The sequence below is a fragment of the Acanthochromis polyacanthus genome, chromosome 17, assembly GCF_021347895.1.
Source record: "Acanthochromis polyacanthus isolate Apoly-LR-REF ecotype Palm Island chromosome 17, KAUST_Apoly_ChrSc, whole genome shotgun sequence".
NCBI classification, from domain to species: domain Eukaryota; kingdom Metazoa; phylum Chordata; class Actinopteri; family Pomacentridae; genus Acanthochromis; species Acanthochromis polyacanthus.
The window spans coordinates 26,550,620-26,569,211 of record NC_067129.1 but is presented as its reverse complement, the minus strand read 5'-3'; the positions used below and the strand labels follow the sequence as shown (position 1 = coordinate 26,569,211).

The 18,592-nt window shown below is 47.4% G+C and overlaps 2 protein-coding genes, 1 long non-coding RNA gene and 11 other non-coding genes across 14 annotated transcripts; 12 read left to right on the top strand and 2 right to left on the bottom strand.

Annotated features, from left to right (window-relative positions):
• The first annotated feature begins 421 nt into the window (after positions 1-421).
• Positions 422-1,620, top strand: LOC127530646 (uncharacterized). The gene is made up of 2 exons (XM_051937921.1): positions 422-1,294; positions 1,394-1,620. The coding sequence occupies exons 1-2, from the start codon at positions 610-612 to the stop codon at positions 1,618-1,620; spliced, it is 912 nt and encodes a 303-aa protein (XP_051793881.1). The 5' UTR covers positions 422-609.
• A 77-nt stretch (positions 1,621-1,697) lies between these two features.
• LOC127530539 (proline-rich protein 12-like) lies at positions 1,698-3,896 on the top strand. The gene is made up of 3 exons (XM_051937511.1): positions 1,698-2,328; positions 2,421-2,926; positions 3,003-3,896. Exons 1-3 carry the CDS (start codon positions 1,717-1,719, stop codon positions 3,676-3,678), a joined length of 1,794 nt encoding a protein of 597 aa, XP_051793471.1. The 5' UTR covers positions 1,698-1,716; the 3' UTR covers positions 3,679-3,896.
• Positions 3,897-4,982: 1,086 nt separating this feature from the next.
• Positions 4,983-5,055, top strand: trnav-cac (transfer RNA valine (anticodon CAC)). Its single transcript has one exon. It is a non-coding gene; the product is annotated as a tRNA-Val (tRNA).
• Positions 5,056-7,836: 2,781 nt separating this feature from the next.
• trnad-guc (transfer RNA aspartic acid (anticodon GUC)) lies at positions 7,837-7,908 on the top strand. The gene has a single exon. It is a non-coding gene; the product is annotated as a tRNA-Asp (tRNA).
• A 136-nt stretch (positions 7,909-8,044) lies between these two features.
• trnav-aac (transfer RNA valine (anticodon AAC)) lies at positions 8,045-8,117 on the top strand. The gene has a single exon. It is a non-coding gene; the product is annotated as a tRNA-Val (tRNA).
• A 686-nt stretch (positions 8,118-8,803) lies between these two features.
• On the top strand, positions 8,804-8,876 carry trnav-cac (transfer RNA valine (anticodon CAC)). The gene has a single exon. It is a non-coding gene; the product is annotated as a tRNA-Val (tRNA).
• A 1,428-nt stretch (positions 8,877-10,304) lies between these two features.
• Positions 10,305-10,769, bottom strand: LOC127530603 (uncharacterized). Its single transcript, XR_007937247.1, has 3 exons — positions 10,738-10,769; positions 10,538-10,600; positions 10,305-10,377 (listed from the first exon to the last, which is right to left on the bottom strand). It is a non-coding gene; the product is annotated as an uncharacterized LOC127530603 (long non-coding RNA).
• A 2,461-nt stretch (positions 10,770-13,230) lies between these two features.
• trnad-guc (transfer RNA aspartic acid (anticodon GUC)) lies at positions 13,231-13,302 on the top strand. The gene has a single exon. It is a non-coding gene; the product is annotated as a tRNA-Asp (tRNA).
• Positions 13,303-13,438: 136 nt separating this feature from the next.
• trnav-aac (transfer RNA valine (anticodon AAC)) lies at positions 13,439-13,511 on the top strand. Its single transcript has one exon. It is a non-coding gene; the product is annotated as a tRNA-Val (tRNA).
• A 500-nt stretch (positions 13,512-14,011) lies between these two features.
• On the bottom strand, positions 14,012-14,084 carry trnaa-agc (transfer RNA alanine (anticodon AGC)). Its single transcript has one exon. It is a non-coding gene; the product is annotated as a tRNA-Ala (tRNA).
• Positions 14,085-14,198: 114 nt separating this feature from the next.
• Positions 14,199-14,271, top strand: trnav-cac (transfer RNA valine (anticodon CAC)). Its single transcript has one exon. It is a non-coding gene; the product is annotated as a tRNA-Val (tRNA).
• A 2,781-nt stretch (positions 14,272-17,052) lies between these two features.
• trnad-guc (transfer RNA aspartic acid (anticodon GUC)) lies at positions 17,053-17,124 on the top strand. The gene has a single exon. It is a non-coding gene; the product is annotated as a tRNA-Asp (tRNA).
• Positions 17,125-17,260: 136 nt separating this feature from the next.
• Positions 17,261-17,333, top strand: trnav-aac (transfer RNA valine (anticodon AAC)). Its single transcript has one exon. It is a non-coding gene; the product is annotated as a tRNA-Val (tRNA).
• A 687-nt stretch (positions 17,334-18,020) lies between these two features.
• trnav-cac (transfer RNA valine (anticodon CAC)) lies at positions 18,021-18,093 on the top strand. Its single transcript has one exon. It is a non-coding gene; the product is annotated as a tRNA-Val (tRNA).
• The last annotated feature ends 499 nt before the right edge of the window (positions 18,094-18,592 follow it).

Below are 18,592 nucleotides of genomic sequence, written 5' to 3'. Positions count from 1 at the left end.
TGCCATTAACATTAAAATAATAAGATGTGACATTGAACAGAATTTTTTGACTGTTTGTAGGTACTCGTGTGACTACCGTGTGGTCATAATGATGCGGGAGAGGACCCAGGGCAACAGTGTCACGCAGCTTTACAAAAAGCTGCAAGAGGTGCACAGTGCAGCATGGACATGCCGTACGTTTGAGTACTTCACTGCCTGTGAGCCTTTCGCTGACTCCTCCATCATTGAACCTCCAGTGTTCTCTGAGCCTCCGCCCCTCCCGCCCCTCCCTAAACCTAAGTGGCTGTTGTCTGTGTATGCCAGGGACGTCCTCTCGCGGCTACCCGAGGTCAAGGCCAAAATAACCTCCGTCTTTGGCTCCGTCCTCAAGGTGGATTCCACCAAAAGGGTAAAAAAAAAAAAAAAGTCAAGTTTGAATGATTCTGTGAGTGTGCATTTATCTTATATTTTTGTTACATTTGTTTATTTCACTGTTTTTTTATATAGGTTACCAAAAAACTTGCCGGTTCTGCTGCCAACACTGCTGGCTGGTGCACTAACGTGGGCAATGAGCACGGCCAGGTTTTGGTGTCAGTGCTCACAGCTGCAGAGGGGCATGGACTGTGGCCTATGGCAGCAGGTCTCATGAAGAGGTACAGGGAGGCAGGAGTGGCACCACCTGCTGTCATGTACGTGGACAGAGACTGCTGCAGCCCACATGCACATGGACAGTCTCAGGTAAAAGCCATGTTTGCAGAGTGGAATGAGCTCCAAGTGCGCCTGGACATTTGGCACTTCATGAGGCGTTTTGCAGCAGGGGTCACAACGGAGGCTCATCAGCTCTATGGCACCTTCATGGCTCGACTTTCCAAATGCATCTTTGAGCTGGACCCAGATGATGTGGCTGCTCTTTGGCTGGCCAAACAGGGGGAGCTACTGGCCAGAGGAGTTCGTCCAGTCTCAGAGAAGGCCCTGGATAAGCTGATCAGCCGGAAGGAGCTGGCGCTGCACTGCCGCAAGAGGACCAGAGGAGTGGAGGAGACCACCAGGAGGATTAAGGCGCTCATTGATGAGATGGACAGTGAGAAGGGGAGGGACACTCTGGGAGTACCACTGCTGGACCACGAGCGTATCCAGCAGGTCTGGATAGACCAGCAGAGACACATCACCTGTATTCAGGACCCAGAGCGCTTCCCTCTGTACATGAAGACAGGCACACTGAAGAAGGGTGGTGTGGAGCTCTGCTGCTACCGGTGTGCTCGTGGCTCCACTTCGTTGGAGTCCTTCCACCTCCATTTAAATCGCTTCATCCCAGGTGGGTTATTTTTTCAGGCAAACTGCCATTTTAAAGTTGACGATTTTTGTTCTGAAATATAGAGTACATGTATTTTATTTTTCTTTGTTTAACCTCCAGGGACCAGTGCCAGTGACTCGCACTTCCAGGCCTATCTCCTGGAAGGCCTGATGCGCTGGAACGATGACCGGATGGAGGAGGCAGTAAGGGGAAAGTCTGATCTGAGGACCTACAGCAGCTCTGAGAGGGAGGCAATGGACCAGCTGAGCCGCAAGGTCCTGAAGAGGTCCTTGGACGAGCGCTACCGACCTCCTGGGGCATACACAGGCAAGAATTATTCATGTTAACTCAGATATGTTAACAGAAACAGATGTATTATACAGGTTCATCCTGAAATACATCTATGGGATTCTTATTTCTTGCAACAAAACATTATCACTAATATGGAGAGTTTGAGTGTGTATTTCAATACTTTTTTTCAAATACTTCATTATAGTAAGGTGTATTGTACTTTGTATGTGTGCTCTTTTGCAGGGGAGCTGATAGGTATGGAATACCTGTACAGTCAGTCAGGTAAATCCCTGACTGTCATGGATAACCAGGTGGAAGAGGATCGACTGGTGGAGCAGATGGATGATGAGGAGGTGCAGGATGAAGGCTTTGTGGAGGAGGAACCTGAGGACATCACAGTGCCCGTCCTCTATGACCCCTCTGAGACTGTCCCAGTTCACAGCAGTAGCCCCCAGGCCTTCAACCCCTCTAACTCTGCATCAGGACCACCCTCACCACAGCCATCCACATCCAGCCAAAGCCTGCCTCCACCACAGCAACCTCCTGGGCCTTCTCCTCAACGTCCTGCCGGGCCTCCTGTGCACCCTCCTCTTCAGCACCCTGCTGGGCCTCCTCTGAACCCTCCTACACAGCGCCCTGCCGAGCCTCTTCTGGACCATCCTCTGCAGCACCCTGCCGGGCCTCCTCTACACCCTTCTGCCGAGCCGAGTGCAGCCTCTGACCCTACAACATCAACTGGGTCCAGTGATGCACTCCAGGCTCCCGTAAGTAGGCTACTCATTGGTACTTTTTATTTGCTTTTATCCTTTGAGATTTCACATGCTGTGTTTTATATTTTAATACTTCTTTTTTGCAGGCTGCAGTTCTTGGACCCGATGGCATCGCTGGGTGGGATAAGGTCCAGAATTTGGCCGAGTACCTGGTGTCCATCCGTCAGGCACTCTACCTGGACGAGCAGCAGGTCACAGAGGTCATCCGCCTGTGGAGTGCTCTTCCTGATGGGGACAAGAGGAGGATCCAGTATCAGCCCAGACACCAGCCCAAGCTCGCCCACGGACGCTTCAAGGCCCCCATGAACACAGGAGTGACACCGGGTGTGGACAGTGTGAAGAGGTGCCTGATTGGTCATCCAGGAGGGCCGGCTCAGTGGCCCAGCACTAGTCGCTTAGTTGAGACCATGTGCATCAAGCTTTGTGCACTGCACAAGTCTCCAACTAAGAAGGATGGAGTCCGCCTTCCTCGGTGGACAAAGGTGTTAAATGACTACCACCACATCCGAGACCTGGTGCTGAACTGCCACACCCTGATGGAGGCCACCTCTCTTCAACTTTTTGTACTGAATCAGAGGACTCTTACTCAGTGGTAAGCACAATAGTTTCAAAAATTGACATTTGAAAAGTACAGCAGTCATTTAATGATTAAAATTGTATGTTTGCAGGTTTAATCGAAGGGAGAACACCCAGGAGCTGAGTGTCCTTACCCAGGGTCTTGCTGCAGAAGACCGCATTGCTGTGGCCACTTCACAGCTTCCTGCTCCGCGGGAAAGGCTGAATGAGGCTCCCTCCACATCAGGGCCCCGACATGAGTTTGTCCTTCCTCCAAACAGAGCGGGACAGGCTCTTAAGCTGCGGCCGGGCAGACGACCTGCTAGTGCCACAGTTGTTCGGCCCATCGCACCAGCAGCTCCTCCTCCTCCTCCTCCTCTCCCAGCTCCTGCACCACTGCCCCCATCCTTTATAGTGAACCCTGTGCCGGTGGTCATGGGAGCAAGTGCAGGTAGCCCCTCTGCAGCTCCTGTCCTGGCTCCAACTCCAGTGTTTCCTGCTGCACCAGTAGCTCCTGCTCCCACTGCCTCTGTGTCTGTGTCCCGCTTCACACAGAGGAACAGGCGACGCAGGGCAGAAGAGGAGGCCAGTGGAGCCCACAAAAGAAAGTATGTGCGTAATGTGGCATTCAACAAGTGCACCAAGTGTGGGCAGCCCAAAACAAAAGAGTTTGGCCATAGCCGCTTCGGGAGTGCCACTTTTTGCCCCACTTTCTCAGGTGGCAAATCTTTAGAGGAGTGGCTGGCAGAACAGCGCCAGCAGAAGAAACCAGGAAACCCACCCCCCTAATCTGGAGGTGGACACACACTTGTAAATATAACCATAACTATGTGTAAATACTGTTGATATTGTTTATTTGTATATAGTTTGCATGGTGTTGTCTTTATTTCATTTATATTACTCAGTATACTGTATTATATTTCCACATTGTTTATTGTTGTTTATCGGTGGAAGTGTGTGATGTCTTTACTTTGTTTTTGTAAATAAATGCTGTTCAAAGATTCCTATTCATCGCTTTGCTTTTAATTGCCTGAAGACTGGAGTGTGCAGTGTTTACTTAACTGAGGTCAGGGGCACTGTAAATCACAGCAGCTTGTCTTTGAACACCAGGCTCCTGGGGGTCAGAGGAAGGTCAGGGCAGGTGCATGCTCCTCATATGAACTCTGACTCAGGTTCATTCAGAGGCTATTACAAATACATTTACACTATTGTTACATTAATAACAAATAGTAGGCTCAAATAAATAATTTATAATAAACTATGTATGCTTCAAATTGACTAGACAGTAATTATATCTCATTTTAAACTATTTGCATTGTGCACAGTCACTTCTCCAGACCGAGTACACATTATATAGACTTTATTGCCAAATAAACGTTATATTTATTGACAAATAAATAAAGGTTTGGAAACAGTTTGTCAAAACAGTGTAACATTGTTAAACAATCCAGGAAGCAAATATATCTTGCATAGCTGAAATGTTATGGATGAAAGAATCTGCTCTATTGGGTGGGACTATATAATGGATACAATGTCGCGGAAGAATGGAACTGTTATAGTCTGTTCTATCTTCTCAAGAAGCGTACACACTTAGTACTGTTTCAACCCAACCGGGTGATAGACTTTAATAAAACTGTGGCGTGAAAGGTTCATTCAGCTCGGTCTGATAACTCGGGCGGTGTCACATAAAAACAAGTCCGTGTGTCAACATGGAACTAAACAATAGTTCCTATTGTTACAGGCACGAGCGTCTGCTTCAAACAAAGATCGTGGGATGGAATCAGACTCTGGTATACACGTCGTTTTTAATCTCTGAACCGAAGTATGCTGAAATGTTACTGGAGCATCCTCCATTCACTTTTCCGTGAAAACTCGCCTCCTTTAAACGTCATTTGCGTCTTTTTCGCATGTGCCGGGGGCGCAAAGATTGGGTCCCATCTTATGCTAAGCGAGCGCTCTACCGTTTGAGCTAATCCCCCATTGGTACCCATGGGATCATATCTTTGCTGGTCGGGATAAAAATCGGTTAAAATTTGACCTTATGATATCATCGCAGCTTTGTCCTACGTCCTTGAACGCATCACTGGCCAACGGTTTCTGTAGTGTAGTGGTTATCACGTTCGCCTCACACGCGAAAGGTCCCCAGTTCGAAACTGGGCGGAAACACTGTCTTACTCACAGGTAACATTATTCCGATAAGATACATGGTCACTCACTGCTTCCTATGTTGGTTTAATAGAACATGAATAACAATCCATAGTTAGTGTTATATTGCGACGTTAGTCAGGTTTGATTCTCTGACATTGGGTTCATTGACATTGTTGATATTATATTTTCACTGGCTGACAAGTACAGATGGACGAATATTTTCAGCACCTTCGTCTTCTCTTTGTACACTTTTATGAAAGGGCAACAAATATATTTCTGTTTTAAGTTTCATCACTTGCAACCTGAAAGAATTCAGCTCCAATCTTCTCAAGGCATCAAAAGAAGATCATAACAGCTTAACTGTCATGCCCATTTTAACTTAGTATTTTCTTACTAGGGCATCAAAATCTTGCCGACACATTTAATCACACACCCATTTCAATTCAACATTTGTTTAAAGGCATCAAAACTTAAGTCTGTGCCCACTTTTGCTAATCAGTATTTGTTATAAGGACATTCATGGGCCATCGAAACAACAATCAAACCATTTAACTGTGCAACACCCATTTTCACGATTTACAAGAACCTTTCTCAAACGTACGCCATTTAAAACAGTGTAGAAAAATATAAAAATGTTGAGACGGGAAAAATGGACATGATTGCAGCACAGAGGCACTAACAATTAAGCCTATCTCTGTCTTGTTTTTTTTCCCTCTCTTATCTCGGTTTGGCTTTAGAAAGGCGCTTCTCTCCGAGATTACCCTTGCCCTTTTGCTACGGGCGCTCGTCAAGTCACCCGTAATGCTGAACACTCATTCAGCAAAAGCCTGAGATGCAGGCATCGCAAGTAAATCAAGAGCCAGAGGCTTCAAAGTCACATCCGGCTGAGAAGTGTGACACCCCTGTAGTTGGAGCACACTCTCCGGTCCCCCTTTTTGAAAATGGGGACCACCATCCCGGTCTGCCACTCCGCAGGTACCGTACCCGATGCCCACGCGACATTGTAGGGATGTGTCAACCAAGATGGTCCAACAATGTCCAGAGCCTTCAGCATCTCAGGGCGAATCTCGTCCACACCTGGCGCCTTGCCACCAAGGAGCTCCTTAACTACCTCCACGACCTCTGCCACCGATATGGACGAAGATTCGCCCAAGTCTTCAGGCTCTGCCTCCCTCACAGAGGACGTGTTTACCGGGTTCAGGAGTTCCTCAAAGTGCTCCTTCCACCGCCCGACAATATTCTCTGGACGGGTCAACAGTTCTCAGCCCCGACTGTGCACAACCTGAGCAAATCCCTGCCTTCCCTTCCTGAGGCGCCGGATGGTTTGCCAGAACCTCCTTGAGGCCATCCGAAAGTCCTCCTCCGTAGCCTCCCCGAACTCCTCCCAGACCCGAGTTTTTGCTTCCGCGACTGCCGCAGACGCCGCCCTTTTGGCCAACCGGTACCCGTCGGCTGCTTCAGGAGACCCCCGAGCAAGCCAAGCCCGAAAGGCCTCCTTCTTCAGCCTGACGGCTTCCCTCACCGCCGGTGTCCACCAAGCGGGTTCTTGGGTTGCCGCCGCGACATGCATCAGTGACCTTCAGGCCACAGCTCCGAACAGCCGCTTCTGCAATGAAGGCTTTGAACACGGACCACTCGGACGCCATGTCCCCAACCTCCCCCAACCTCCCCCAGGATGCAGGAGAAGCTCTTCCGGAGGTGGAAGTTGAAAAGCCCATGGACAGGGTCCTCCGCCAGAGGCTCCCAGTTCACCCACACTACACGTTTGGGTTTGCCAGGTCTGTCCGGCAGCCTTCCTCGCCATCGGATCCAACTCACTACCAGGTGGTGATCAGTTGACAGCTCTGCTCCTCTCTTCACCCGAGTGTCCAAAACATACGGCCGCGCAGATCTGATGATACGACTATGAAGTCGATCATCGACCTTTGACCTAAGGTGCTCTGGTAGCAGGTACACTTATGAGCAGCCTTATTCTTGAACACGGTGTTCGTTATGGTCAATCCATGACTAACACGAAAGCCCAATAGCAAGACACCACTCGGGTTCAGATCGGGTAGGCCATTCCTCCCAATCACTCCCCCCCAAGTTTCTCCATGGTTGCCTACGTGAGCGTTGAAGTCCCCCAGGAGAACTATGGAGTCCCCAGGTGGTATCGCTTCCAGGACACCACCCAGAGACTCCAAGAAGGCCGATTATTCCCAACTGCTGTTTGGTGCATAAGCACAAACAACAGTCAGAGTTTTCCCCTCCGCAACCCGAAGACGCAGAGAGGCGACCCTCTCGCTCTCCGGGGAGAACTCCAACAAAATGCGCTCAGCCGGGGGCTCGTGAGTATCCCCACACCCGCCCGGCGCCTCTCACCCTCAGCAACTCTTGTCAACGCTCCCTCCATTCACTCCCTACTTTTCTCCTCCACAGCTAACACAACTACCGTGGGCTAAAAATATTAATGTCAGCTTAGGCAAAAAGTTAGTGTTAGCTTAAGTTAACTCCTAGCGCTTCTCAAATAGTGTGAGCACACCCACATATCAGGTTTCAGTCTCACCGTTGGCTTAAGGTTACTTACGTCTACATGTAATTTAATCCTAAAACTGACTGCACATGCTGTCATATCAGTCTCCAATTGTATATTTACCTTGTCAGACACCACAGGATGGCGGGTCTTCAGGTGTGTTCCAAAGTGGTCAAACAGCATCTCTAAAATGCTGTTAGTGGCTAAAAAATGTATGACAGCCATAGTGTGACTGGAGACACTGAAAGTGTGATTGGCTGAGTGTGGTCACATGATTACCTTCAACTTCCTCGTTAGTATAGCGGACAGTATCTCCGCCTGTCACGCGGAAGACCGGGGTTCGATTCCCCGACGGGGAGTGAAGAAGGTTCCCGGTTTCTTGTTTAGAAGTCTATCTTTCTGGAATGGCAGTCGGGACAGAAATATCTTCGAAGTTTGACCTTATGATATGATCGCAGCTTTGTGCTCCGTCCTTGAACACATCACCAACCACTGGTTTCCGTAGTGTAGTGGTTATCACGTTCGCCTAACACGCGAAAGGTCCCCAGTTCGAAACTGGGCGGAAACACTCTTTTACTCACAGGTAACATTATTCTGGTAAAATACATGCTCACTCACTGCTTCCTATGTTGGTTCAATAGAACAGAAATGAATCTCGATTTTACAGTAAATGTAATTGTTTGAATCAGTGTTTGCTTATTTTCAACTAACATTTTGGAGGACGCAGGCACTGATCCCGCTACCTCTCGTATGCTAAGCGAGTGCTCTACCATTTGGGCTACCCTCCTTGACATGCTATACTTGATGCAAGTTCAGTGCAGAAGTGCATAAACGTGTCATACTACTAAGCACAACTCGGTGCTGCCTCTTCTGGCAAACGCATAGGACAGGGTGTGGTCTAACTTTTAACACTGGACCAACTTTCTTATGTGGTCGCACCTCTCACCTTCTCACAGGCGAAACACATGACTGAACATCAGTGTATCGATAGACACTACAATTGACCTATGTTCCAATTGGAAGTGCAGCAAGAACTAATGTTATCTGTTGTTCGAGTAGTAAACACATTGGAGGATGCGGGCATTGATCCCGCTACCTCTCGCATGCTAAGCGAGCGCTCTGCCGTTTGAGCTAACCCCCATCGGTACCCATGGGATCATATCTTTGCTGGTCGGGATAAAAATCGGTTAAAATTTGACCTTATGATATCATCGCAGCTTTGTCCTACGTCCTTGAACGCATCACTGGCCAACGGTTTCTGTAGTGTAGTGGTTATCACGTTCGCCTCACACGCGAAAGGTCCCCAGTTCGAAACTGGGCGGAAACACTGTCTTACTCACAGGTAACATTATTCCGATAAGATACATGGTCACTCACTGCTTCCTATGTTGGTTTAATAGAACATGAATAACAATCCATAGTTAGTGTTATATTGCGACGTTAGTCAGGTTTGATTCTCTGACATTGGGTTCATTGACATTGTTGATATTATATTTTCACTGGCTGACAAGTACAGATGGACGAATATTTTCAGCACCTTCGTCTTCTCTTTGTACACTTTTATGAAAGGGCAACAAATATATTTCTGTTTTAAGTTTCATCACTTGCAACCTGAAAGAATTCAGCTCCAATCTTCTCAAGGCATCAAAAGAAGATCATAACAGCTTAACTGTCATGCCCATTTTAACTTAGTATTTTCTTACTAGGGCATCAAAATCTTGCCCTCATTCAGCAAAAGCCTGAGATGCAGGCATCGCAAGTAAATCAAGAGCCAGAGGCTTCAAAGTCACATCCGGCTGAGAAGTTGTGACACCCCTGTAGTTGGAGCACACTCTCCGGTCCCCCTTTTTGAAAATGGGGACCACCATCCCGGTCTGCCACTCCGCAGGTACCGTACCCGATGCCCACGCGACATTGTAGGGATGTGTCAACCAAGATGGTCCAACAATGTCCAGAGCCTTCAGCATCTCAGGGCGAATCTCGTCCACACCTGGCGCCTTGCCACCAAGGAGCTCCTTAACTACCTCACGACCTCTGCCACCGATATGGACGAAGATTCGCCCAAGTCTTCAGGCTCTGCCTCCCTCACAGAGGACGTGTTTACCGGGTTCAGGAGTTCCTCAAAGTGCTCCTTCCATCCTGTTTTTGGGGAACGAGAAGTCTGACCTTATTACAGGTGGTCCTCGACTAACCAATTCAGTCCTCTCTGAATCAGACAAGTTGAGTGGCCAATCAGCGGGATCAATGGGGGCTGCTGAGATGGGCTCACATACATCTGTTGATGTTGATGGAGCGCCTGTAGGCTGGCGGATTGTATTGAGACTGCTGGTGCTGGGTCCTTCTGTAAGAGATTAAAATACACAAGATGTCAATGACAGGACAAATAAATTTTATTTATTTATTTTTTTACTGTGATTCAATATTTCTATAAATGCAGAAAATATATTTGTTTTTCAAAGTATGATAAGTATGCATAATTTGCATTCTGGCATTAAATAAAGATAATGCACACAGTGAGCAACAAACTAAAACACTAAATTGTACCATATTTTTGAAGAACAACCAAGATTTTTTTTTTTACTCTTTCTTTTATTGCAACAAATGACCATAACATGATGTATTGATTGTTTAAGTAATTGTGTATGCTTTTCTCACGAGTTATATATATATTATATATATATATATAATATAATATATATATATATATATAATAGAATGAATGTATATTCCTATATATAATACAAAATGTATAATACTCACCTGTTCAACCGTTTGAGGTGGTGTCTGAAGAATTACAGTGCTGCTGCTTGGTGCTTCACTGACTGCTCCTGTACAAAGCAAAAACATATAGATCTTTAAGAATTACTTTTTTCCTCAATTGTTTTTGTGAAAATTATATAATACAAAACATAAAGTGGATGGATTTGATTCAAATCTTATATAAGACGTATAATTACATTGCTACTACTTTGCTATTGTAATGCTCACCAGCATCAACATTTTGAAGTTGTGTCTCAATCACTGCTGTGCTTCTGCTTAATGCTTGAGATGCTGTGTAAAACACCAAATAATAGATTATTGACTTTTTGGTGAGCCAACATAATAACATATATAAGTCATAGACAGTGGAGTATCTCATACCACTCCAACAAACTATTACATAAACATTAGTAATCCTTTCAACTTACAATGTTCACTGTCACTGTCACTAACAGCAAGAAGATCATAACAGCTTAACTGTCATGCCCATTTTAACTTAGTATTTTCTTACTAGGGCATCAAAATCTTGCCGACACATTTAATCAAATCACACACCCATTTCAATTCAACATTTGTTTAAAGGCATCAAAACTTAAGTCTGTGCCCACTTTTGCTAATCAGTATTTGTTATAAGGACATTCATGGGCCATCGAAACAACAATCAAACCATTTAACTGTGCAACACCCATTTTCACGATTTACAAGAACCTTTCTCAAACGTACGCCATTTAAAACAGTGTAGAAAAATATAAAAATGTTGAGACGGGAAAAATGGACATGATTGCAGCACAGAGGCACTAACAATTAAGCCTATCTCTGTCTTGTTTTTTTTCCCTCTCTTATCTCGGTTTGGCTTTAGAAAGGCGCTTCTCTCCGAGATTACCCTTGCCCTTTTGCTACGGGCGCTCGTCAAGTCACCCGTAATGCTGAACACTCATTCAGCAAAAGCCTGAGATGCAGGCATCGCAAGTAAATCAAGAGCCAGAGGCTTCAAAGTCACATCCGGCTGAGAAGTGTGACACCCCTGTAGTTGGAGCACACTCTCCGGTCCCCCTTTTTGAAAATGGGGACCACCATCCCGGTCTGCCACTCCGCAGGTACCGTACCCGATGCCCACGCGACATTGTAGGGATGTGTCAACCAAGATGGTCCAACAATGTCCAGAGCCTTCAGCATCTCAGGGCGAATCTCGTCCACACCTGGCGCCTTGCCACCAAGGAGCTCCTTAACTACCTCCACGACCTCTGCCACCGATATGGACGAAGATTCGCCCAAGTCTTCAGGCTCTGCCTCCCTCACAGAGGACGTGTTTACCGGGTTCAGGAGTTCCTCAAAGTGCTCCTTCCACCGCCCGACAATATTCTCTGGACGGGTCAACAGTTCTCAGCCCCGACTGTGCACAACCTGAGCAAATCCCTGCCTTCCCTTCCTGAGGCGCCGGATGGTTTGCCAGAACCTCCTTGAGGCCATCCGAAAGTCCTCCTCCGTAGCCTCCCCGAACTCCTCCCAGACCCGAGTTTTTGCTTCCGCGACTGCCGCAGACGCCGCCCTTTTGGCCAACCGGTACCCGTCGGCTGCTTCAGGAGACCCCCGAGCAAGCCAAGCCCGAAAGGCCTCCTTCTTCAGCCTGACGGCTTCCCTCACCGCCGGTGTCCACCAAGCGGGTTCTTGGGTTGCCGCCGCGACATGCATCAGTGACCTTCAGGCCACAGCTCCGAACAGCCGCTTCTGCAATGAAGGCTTTGAACACGGACCACTCGGACGCCATGTCCCCAACCTCCCCCAACCTCCCCCAGGATGCAGGAGAAGCTCTTCCGGAGGTGGAAGTTGAAAAGCCCATGGACAGGGTCCTCCGCCAGAGGCTCCCAGTTCACCCACACTACACGTTTGGGTTTGCCAGGTCTGTCCGGCAGCCTTCCTCGCCATCGGATCCAACTCACTACCAGGTGGTGATCAGTTGACAGCTCTGCTCCTCTCTTCACCCGAGTGTCCAAAACATACGGCCGCGCAGATCTGATGATACGACTATGAAGTCGATCATCGACCTTTGACCTAAGGTGCTCTGGTAGCAGGTACACTTATGAGCAGCCTTATTCTTGAACACGGTGTTCGTTATGGTCAATCCATGACTAACACGAAAGCCCAATAGCAAGACACCACTCGGGTTCAGATCGGGTAGGCCATTCCTCCCAATCACTCCCCCCCAAGTTTCTCCATGGTTGCCTACGTGAGCGTTGAAGTCCCCCAGGAGAACTATGGAGTCCCCAGGTGGTATCGCTTCCAGGACACCACCCAGAGACTCCAAGAAGGCCGATTATTCCCAACTGCTGTTTGGTGCATAAGCACAAACAACAGTCAGAGTTTTCCCCTCCGCAACCCGAAGACGCAGAGAGGCGACCCTCTCGCTCTCCGGGGAGAACTCCAACAAAATGCGCTCAGCCGGGGGCTCGTGAGTATCCCCACACCCGCCCGGCGCCTCTCACCCTCAGCAACTCTTGTCAACGCTCCCTCCATTCACTCCCTACTTTTCTCCTCCACAGCTAACACAACTACCGTGGGCTAAAAATATTAATGTCAGCTTAGGCAAAAAGTTAGTGTTAGCTTAAGTTAACTCCTAGCGCTTCTCAAATAGTGTGAGCACACCCACATATCAGGTTTCAGTCTCACCGTTGGCTTAAGGTTACTTACGTCTACATGTAATTTAATCCTAAAACTGACTGCACATGCTGTCATATCAGTCTCCAATTGTATATTTACCTTGTCAGACACCACAGGATGGCGGGTCTTCAGGTGTGTTCCAAAGTGGTCAAACAGCATCTCTAAAATGCTGTTAGTGGCTAAAAAATGTATGACAGCCATAGTGTGACTGGAGACACTGAAAGTGTGATTGGCTGAGTGTGGTCACATGATTACCTTCAACTTCCTCGTTAGTATAGCGGACAGTATCTCCGCCTGTCACGCGGAAGACCGGGGTTCGATTCCCCGACGGGGAGTGAAGAAGGTTCCCGGTTTCTTGTTTAGAAGTCTATCTTTCTGGAATGGCAGTCGGGACAGAAATATCTTCGAAGTTTGACCTTATGATATGATCGCAGCTTTGTGCTCCGTCCTTGAACACATCACCAACCACTGGTTTCCGTAGTGTAGTGGTTATCACGTTCGCCTAACACGCGAAAGGTCCCCAGTTCGAAACTGGGCGGAAACACTCTTTTACTCACAGGTAACATTATTCTGGTAAAATACATGCTCACTCACTGCTTCCTATGTTGGTTCAATAGAACAGAAATGAATCTCGATTTTACAGTAAATGTAATTGTTTGAATCAGTGTTTGCTTATTTTCAACTAACATTTTGGAGGACGCAGGCACTGATCCCGCTACCTCTCGTATGCTAAGCGAGTGCTCTACCATTTGGGCTACCCTCCTTGACATGCTATACTTGATGCAAGTTCAGTGCAGAAGTGCATAAACGTGTCATACTACTAAGCACAACTCGGTGCTGCCTCTTCTGGCAAACGCATAGGACAGGGTGTGGTCTAACTTTTAACACTGGACCAACTTTCTTATGTGGTCGCACCTCTCACCTTCTCACAGGCGAAACACATGACTGAACATCAGTGTATCGATAGACACTACAATTGACCTATGTTCCAATTGGAAGTGCAGCAAGAACTAATGTTATCTGTTGTTCGAGTAGTAAACACATTGGAGGATGCGGGCATTGATCCCGCTACCTCTCGCATGCTAAGCGAGCGCTCTACCGTTTGAGCTAATCCCCCATCGGTACCCATGGGATCATATCTTTGCTGGTCGGGATAAAAATCGGTTAAAATTTGACCTTATGATATCATCGCAGCTTTGTCCTACGTCCTTGAACGCATCACTGGCCAACGGTTTCTGTAGTGTAGTGGTTATCACGTTCGCCTCACACGCGAAAGGTCCCCAGTTCGAAACTGGGCGGAAACACTGTCTTACTCACAGGTAACATTATTCCGATAAGATACATGGTCACTCACTGCTTCCTATGTTGGTTTAATAGAACATGAATAACAATCCATAGTTAGTGTTATATTGCGACGTTAGTCAGGTTTGATTCTCTGACATTGGGTTCATTGACATTGTTGATATTATATTTTCACTGGCTGACAAGTACAGATGGACGAATATTTTCAGCACCTTCGTCTTCTCTTTGTACACTTTTATGAAAGGGCAACAAATATATTTCTGTTTTAAGTTTCATCACTTGCAACCTGAAAGAATTCAGCTCCAATCTTCTCAAGGCATCAAAAGAAGATCATAACAGCTTAACTGTCATGCCCATTTTAACTTAGTATTTTCTTACTAGGGCATCAAAATCTTGCCGACACATTTAATCACACACCCATTTCAATTCAACATTTGTTTAAAGGCATCAAAACTTAAGTCTGTGCCCACTTTTGCTAATCAGTATTTGTTATAAGGACATTCATGGGCCATCGAAACAACAATCAAACCATTTAACTGTGCAACACCCATTTTCACGATTTACAAGAACCTTTCTCAAACGTACGCCATTTAAAACAGTGTAGAAAAATATAAAAATGTTGAGACGGGAAAAATGGACATGATTGCAGCACAGAGGCACTAACAATTAAGCCTATCTCTGTCTTGTTTTTTTTCCCTCTCTTATCTCGGTTTGGCTTTAGAAAGGCGCTTCTCTCCGAGATTACCCTTGCCCTTTTGCTACGGGCGCTCGTCAAGTCACCCGTAATGCTGAACACTCATTCAGCAAAAGCCTGAGATGCAGGCATCGCAAGTAAATCAAGAGCCAGAGGCTTCAAAGTCACATCCGGCTGAGAAGTGTGACACCCCTGTAGTTGGAGCACACTCTCCGGTCCCCCTTTTTGAAAATGGGGACCACCATCCCGGTCTGCCACTCCGCAGGTACCGTACCCGATGCCCACGCGACATTGTAGGGATGTGTCAACCAAGATGGTCCAACAATGTCCAGAGCCTTCAGCATCTCAGGGCGAATCTCGTCCACACCTGGCGCCTTGCCACCAAGGAGCTCCTTAACTACCTCCACGACCTCTGCCACCGATATGGACGAAGATTCGCCCAAGTCTTCAGGCTCTGCCTCCCTCACAGAGGACGTGTTTACCGGGTTCAGGAGTTCCTCAAAGTGCTCCTTCCACCGCCCGACAATATTCTCTGGACGGGTCAACAGTTCTCAGCCCCGACTGTGCACAACCTGAGCAAATCCCTGCCTTCCCTTCCTGAGGCGCCGGATGGTTTGCCAGAACCTCCTTGAGGCCATCCGAAAGTCCTCCTCCGTAGCCTCCCCGAACTCCTCCCAGACCCGAGTTTTTGCTTCCGCGACTGCCGCAGACGCCGCCCTTTTGGCCAACCGGTACCCGTCGGCTGCTTCAGGAGACCCCCGAGCAAGCCAAGCCCGAAAGGCCTCCTTCTTCAGCCTGACGGCTTCCCTCACCGCCGGTGTCCACCAAGCGGGTTCTTGGGTTGCCGCCGCGACATGCATCAGTGACCTTCAGGCCACAGCTCCGAACAGCCGCTTCTGCAATGAAGGCTTTGAACACGGACCACTCGGACGCCATGTCCCCAACCTCCCCCAACCTCCCCCAGGATGCAGGAGAAGCTCTTCCGGAGGTGGAAGTTGAAAAGCCCATGGACAGGGTCCTCCGCCAGAGGCTCCCAGTTCACCCACACTACACGTTTGGGTTTGCCAGGTCTGTCCGGCAGCCTTCCTCGCCATCGGATCCAACTCACTACCAGGTGGTGATCAGTTGACAGCTCTGCTCCTCTCTTCACCCGAGTGTCCAAAACATACGGCCGCGCAGATCTGATGATACGACTATGAAGTCGATCATCGACCTTTGACCTAAGGTGCTCTGGTAGCAGGTACACTTATGAGCAGCCTTATTCTTGAACACGGTGTTCGTTATGGTCAATCCATGACTAACACGAAAGCCCAATAGCAAGACACCACTCGGGTTCAGATCGGGTAGGCCATTCCTCCCAATCACTCCCCCCCAAGTTTCTCCATGGTTGCCTACGTGAGCGTTGAAGTCCCCCAGGAGAACTATGGAGTCCCCAGGTGGTATCGCTTCCAGGACACCACCCAGAGACTCCAAGAAGGCCGATTATTCCCAACTGCTGTTTGGTGCATAAGCACAAACAACAGTCAGAGTTTTCCCCTCCGCAACCCGAAGACGCAGAGAGGCGACCCTCTCGCTCTCCGGGGAGAACTCCAACAAAATGCGCTCAGCCGGGGGCTCGTGAGTATCCCCACACCCGCCCGGCGCCTCTCACCCTCAGCAACTCTTGTCAACGCTCCCTCCATTCACTCCCTACTTTTCTCCTCCACAGCTAACACAACTACCGTGGGCTAAAAATATTAATGTCAGCTTAGGCAAAAAGTTAGTGTTAGCTTAAGTTAACTCCTAGCGCTTCTCAAATAGTGTGAGCACACCCACATATCAGGTTTCAGTCTCACCGTTGGCTTAAGGTTACTTACGTCTACATGTAATTTAATCCTAAAACTGACTGCACATGCTGTCATATCAGTCTCCAATTGTATATTTACCTTGTCAGACACCACAGGATGGCGGGTCTTCAGGTGTGTTCCAAAGTGGTCAAACAGCATCTCTAAAATGCTGTTAGTGGCTAAAAAATGTATGACAGCCATAGTGTGACTGGAGACACTGAAAGTGTGATTGGCTGAGTGTGGTCACATGATTACCTTCAACTTCCTCGTTAGTATAGCGGACAGTATCTCCGCCTGTCACGCGGAAGACCGGGGTTCGATTCCCCGACGGGGAGTGAAGAAGGTTCCCGGTTTCTTGTTTAGAAGTCTATCTTTCTGGAATGGCAGTCGGGACAGAAATATCTTCGAAGTTTGACCTTATGATATGATCGCAGCTTTGTGCTCCGTCCTTGAACACATCACCAACCACTGGTTTCCGTAGTGTAGTGGTTATCACGTTCGCCTAACACGCGAAAGGTCCCCAGTTCGAAACTGGGCGGAAACACTCTTTTACTCACAGGTAACATTATTCTGGTAAAATACATGCTCACTCACTGCTTCCTATGTTGGTTCAATAGAACAGAAATGAATCTCGATTTTACAGTAAATGTAGTTGTTTGAATCAGTGTTTGCTTATTTTCAACTAACATTTTGGAGGACGCAGGCACTGATCCCGCTACCTCTCGTATGCTAAGCGAGTGCTCTACCATTTGGGCTACCCTCCTTGACATGCTATACTTGATGCAAGTTCAGTGCAGAAGTGCATAAACGTGTCATACTACTAAGCACAACTCGGTGCTGCCTCTTCTGGCAAACGCATAGGACAGGGTGTGGTCTAACTTTTAACACTGGACCAACTTTCTTATGTGGTCGCACCTCTCACCTTCTCACAGGCGAAACACATGACTGAACATCAGTGTATCGATAGACACTACAATTGACCTATGTTCCAATTGGAAGTGCAGCAAGAACTAATGTTATCTGTTGTTCGAGTAGTAAACACATTGGAGGATGCGGGCATTGATCCCGCTACCTCTCGCATGCTAAGCGAGCGCTCTGCCGTTTGAGCTAACCCCCCATCGGTACCCATGGGATCATATCTTTGCTGGTCGGGATAAAAATCGGTTAAAATTTGACCTTATGATATCATCGCAGCTTTGTCCTACGTCCTTGAACGCATCACTGGCCAACGGTTTCTGTAGTGTAGTGGTTATCACGTTCGCCTCACACGCGAAAGGTCCCCAGTTCGAAACTGGGCGGAAACACTGTCTTACTCACAGGTAACATTATTCCGATAAGATACATGGTCACTCACTGCTTCCTATGTTGGTTTAATAGAACATGAATAACAATCCATAGTTAGTGTCATATTGCGACGTTAGTCAGGTTTGATTCTCTGACATTGGGTTCATTGACATTGTTGATATTATATTTTCACTGGCTGACAAGTACAGATGGACGAATATTTTCAGCACCTTCGTCTTCTCTTTGTACACTTTTATGAAAGGGCAACAAATATATTTCTGTTTTAAGTTTCATCACTTGCAACCTGAAAGAATTCAGCTCCAATCTTCTCAAGGCATCAAAAGAAGATCATAACAGCTTAACTGTCATGCCCATTTTAACTTAGTATTTTCTTACTAGGGCATCAAAATCTTGCCGACACATTTAATCACACACCCATTTCAATTCAACATTTGTTTAAAGGCATCAAAACTTAAGTCTGTGCCCACTTTTGCTAATCAGTATTTGTTATAAGGACAT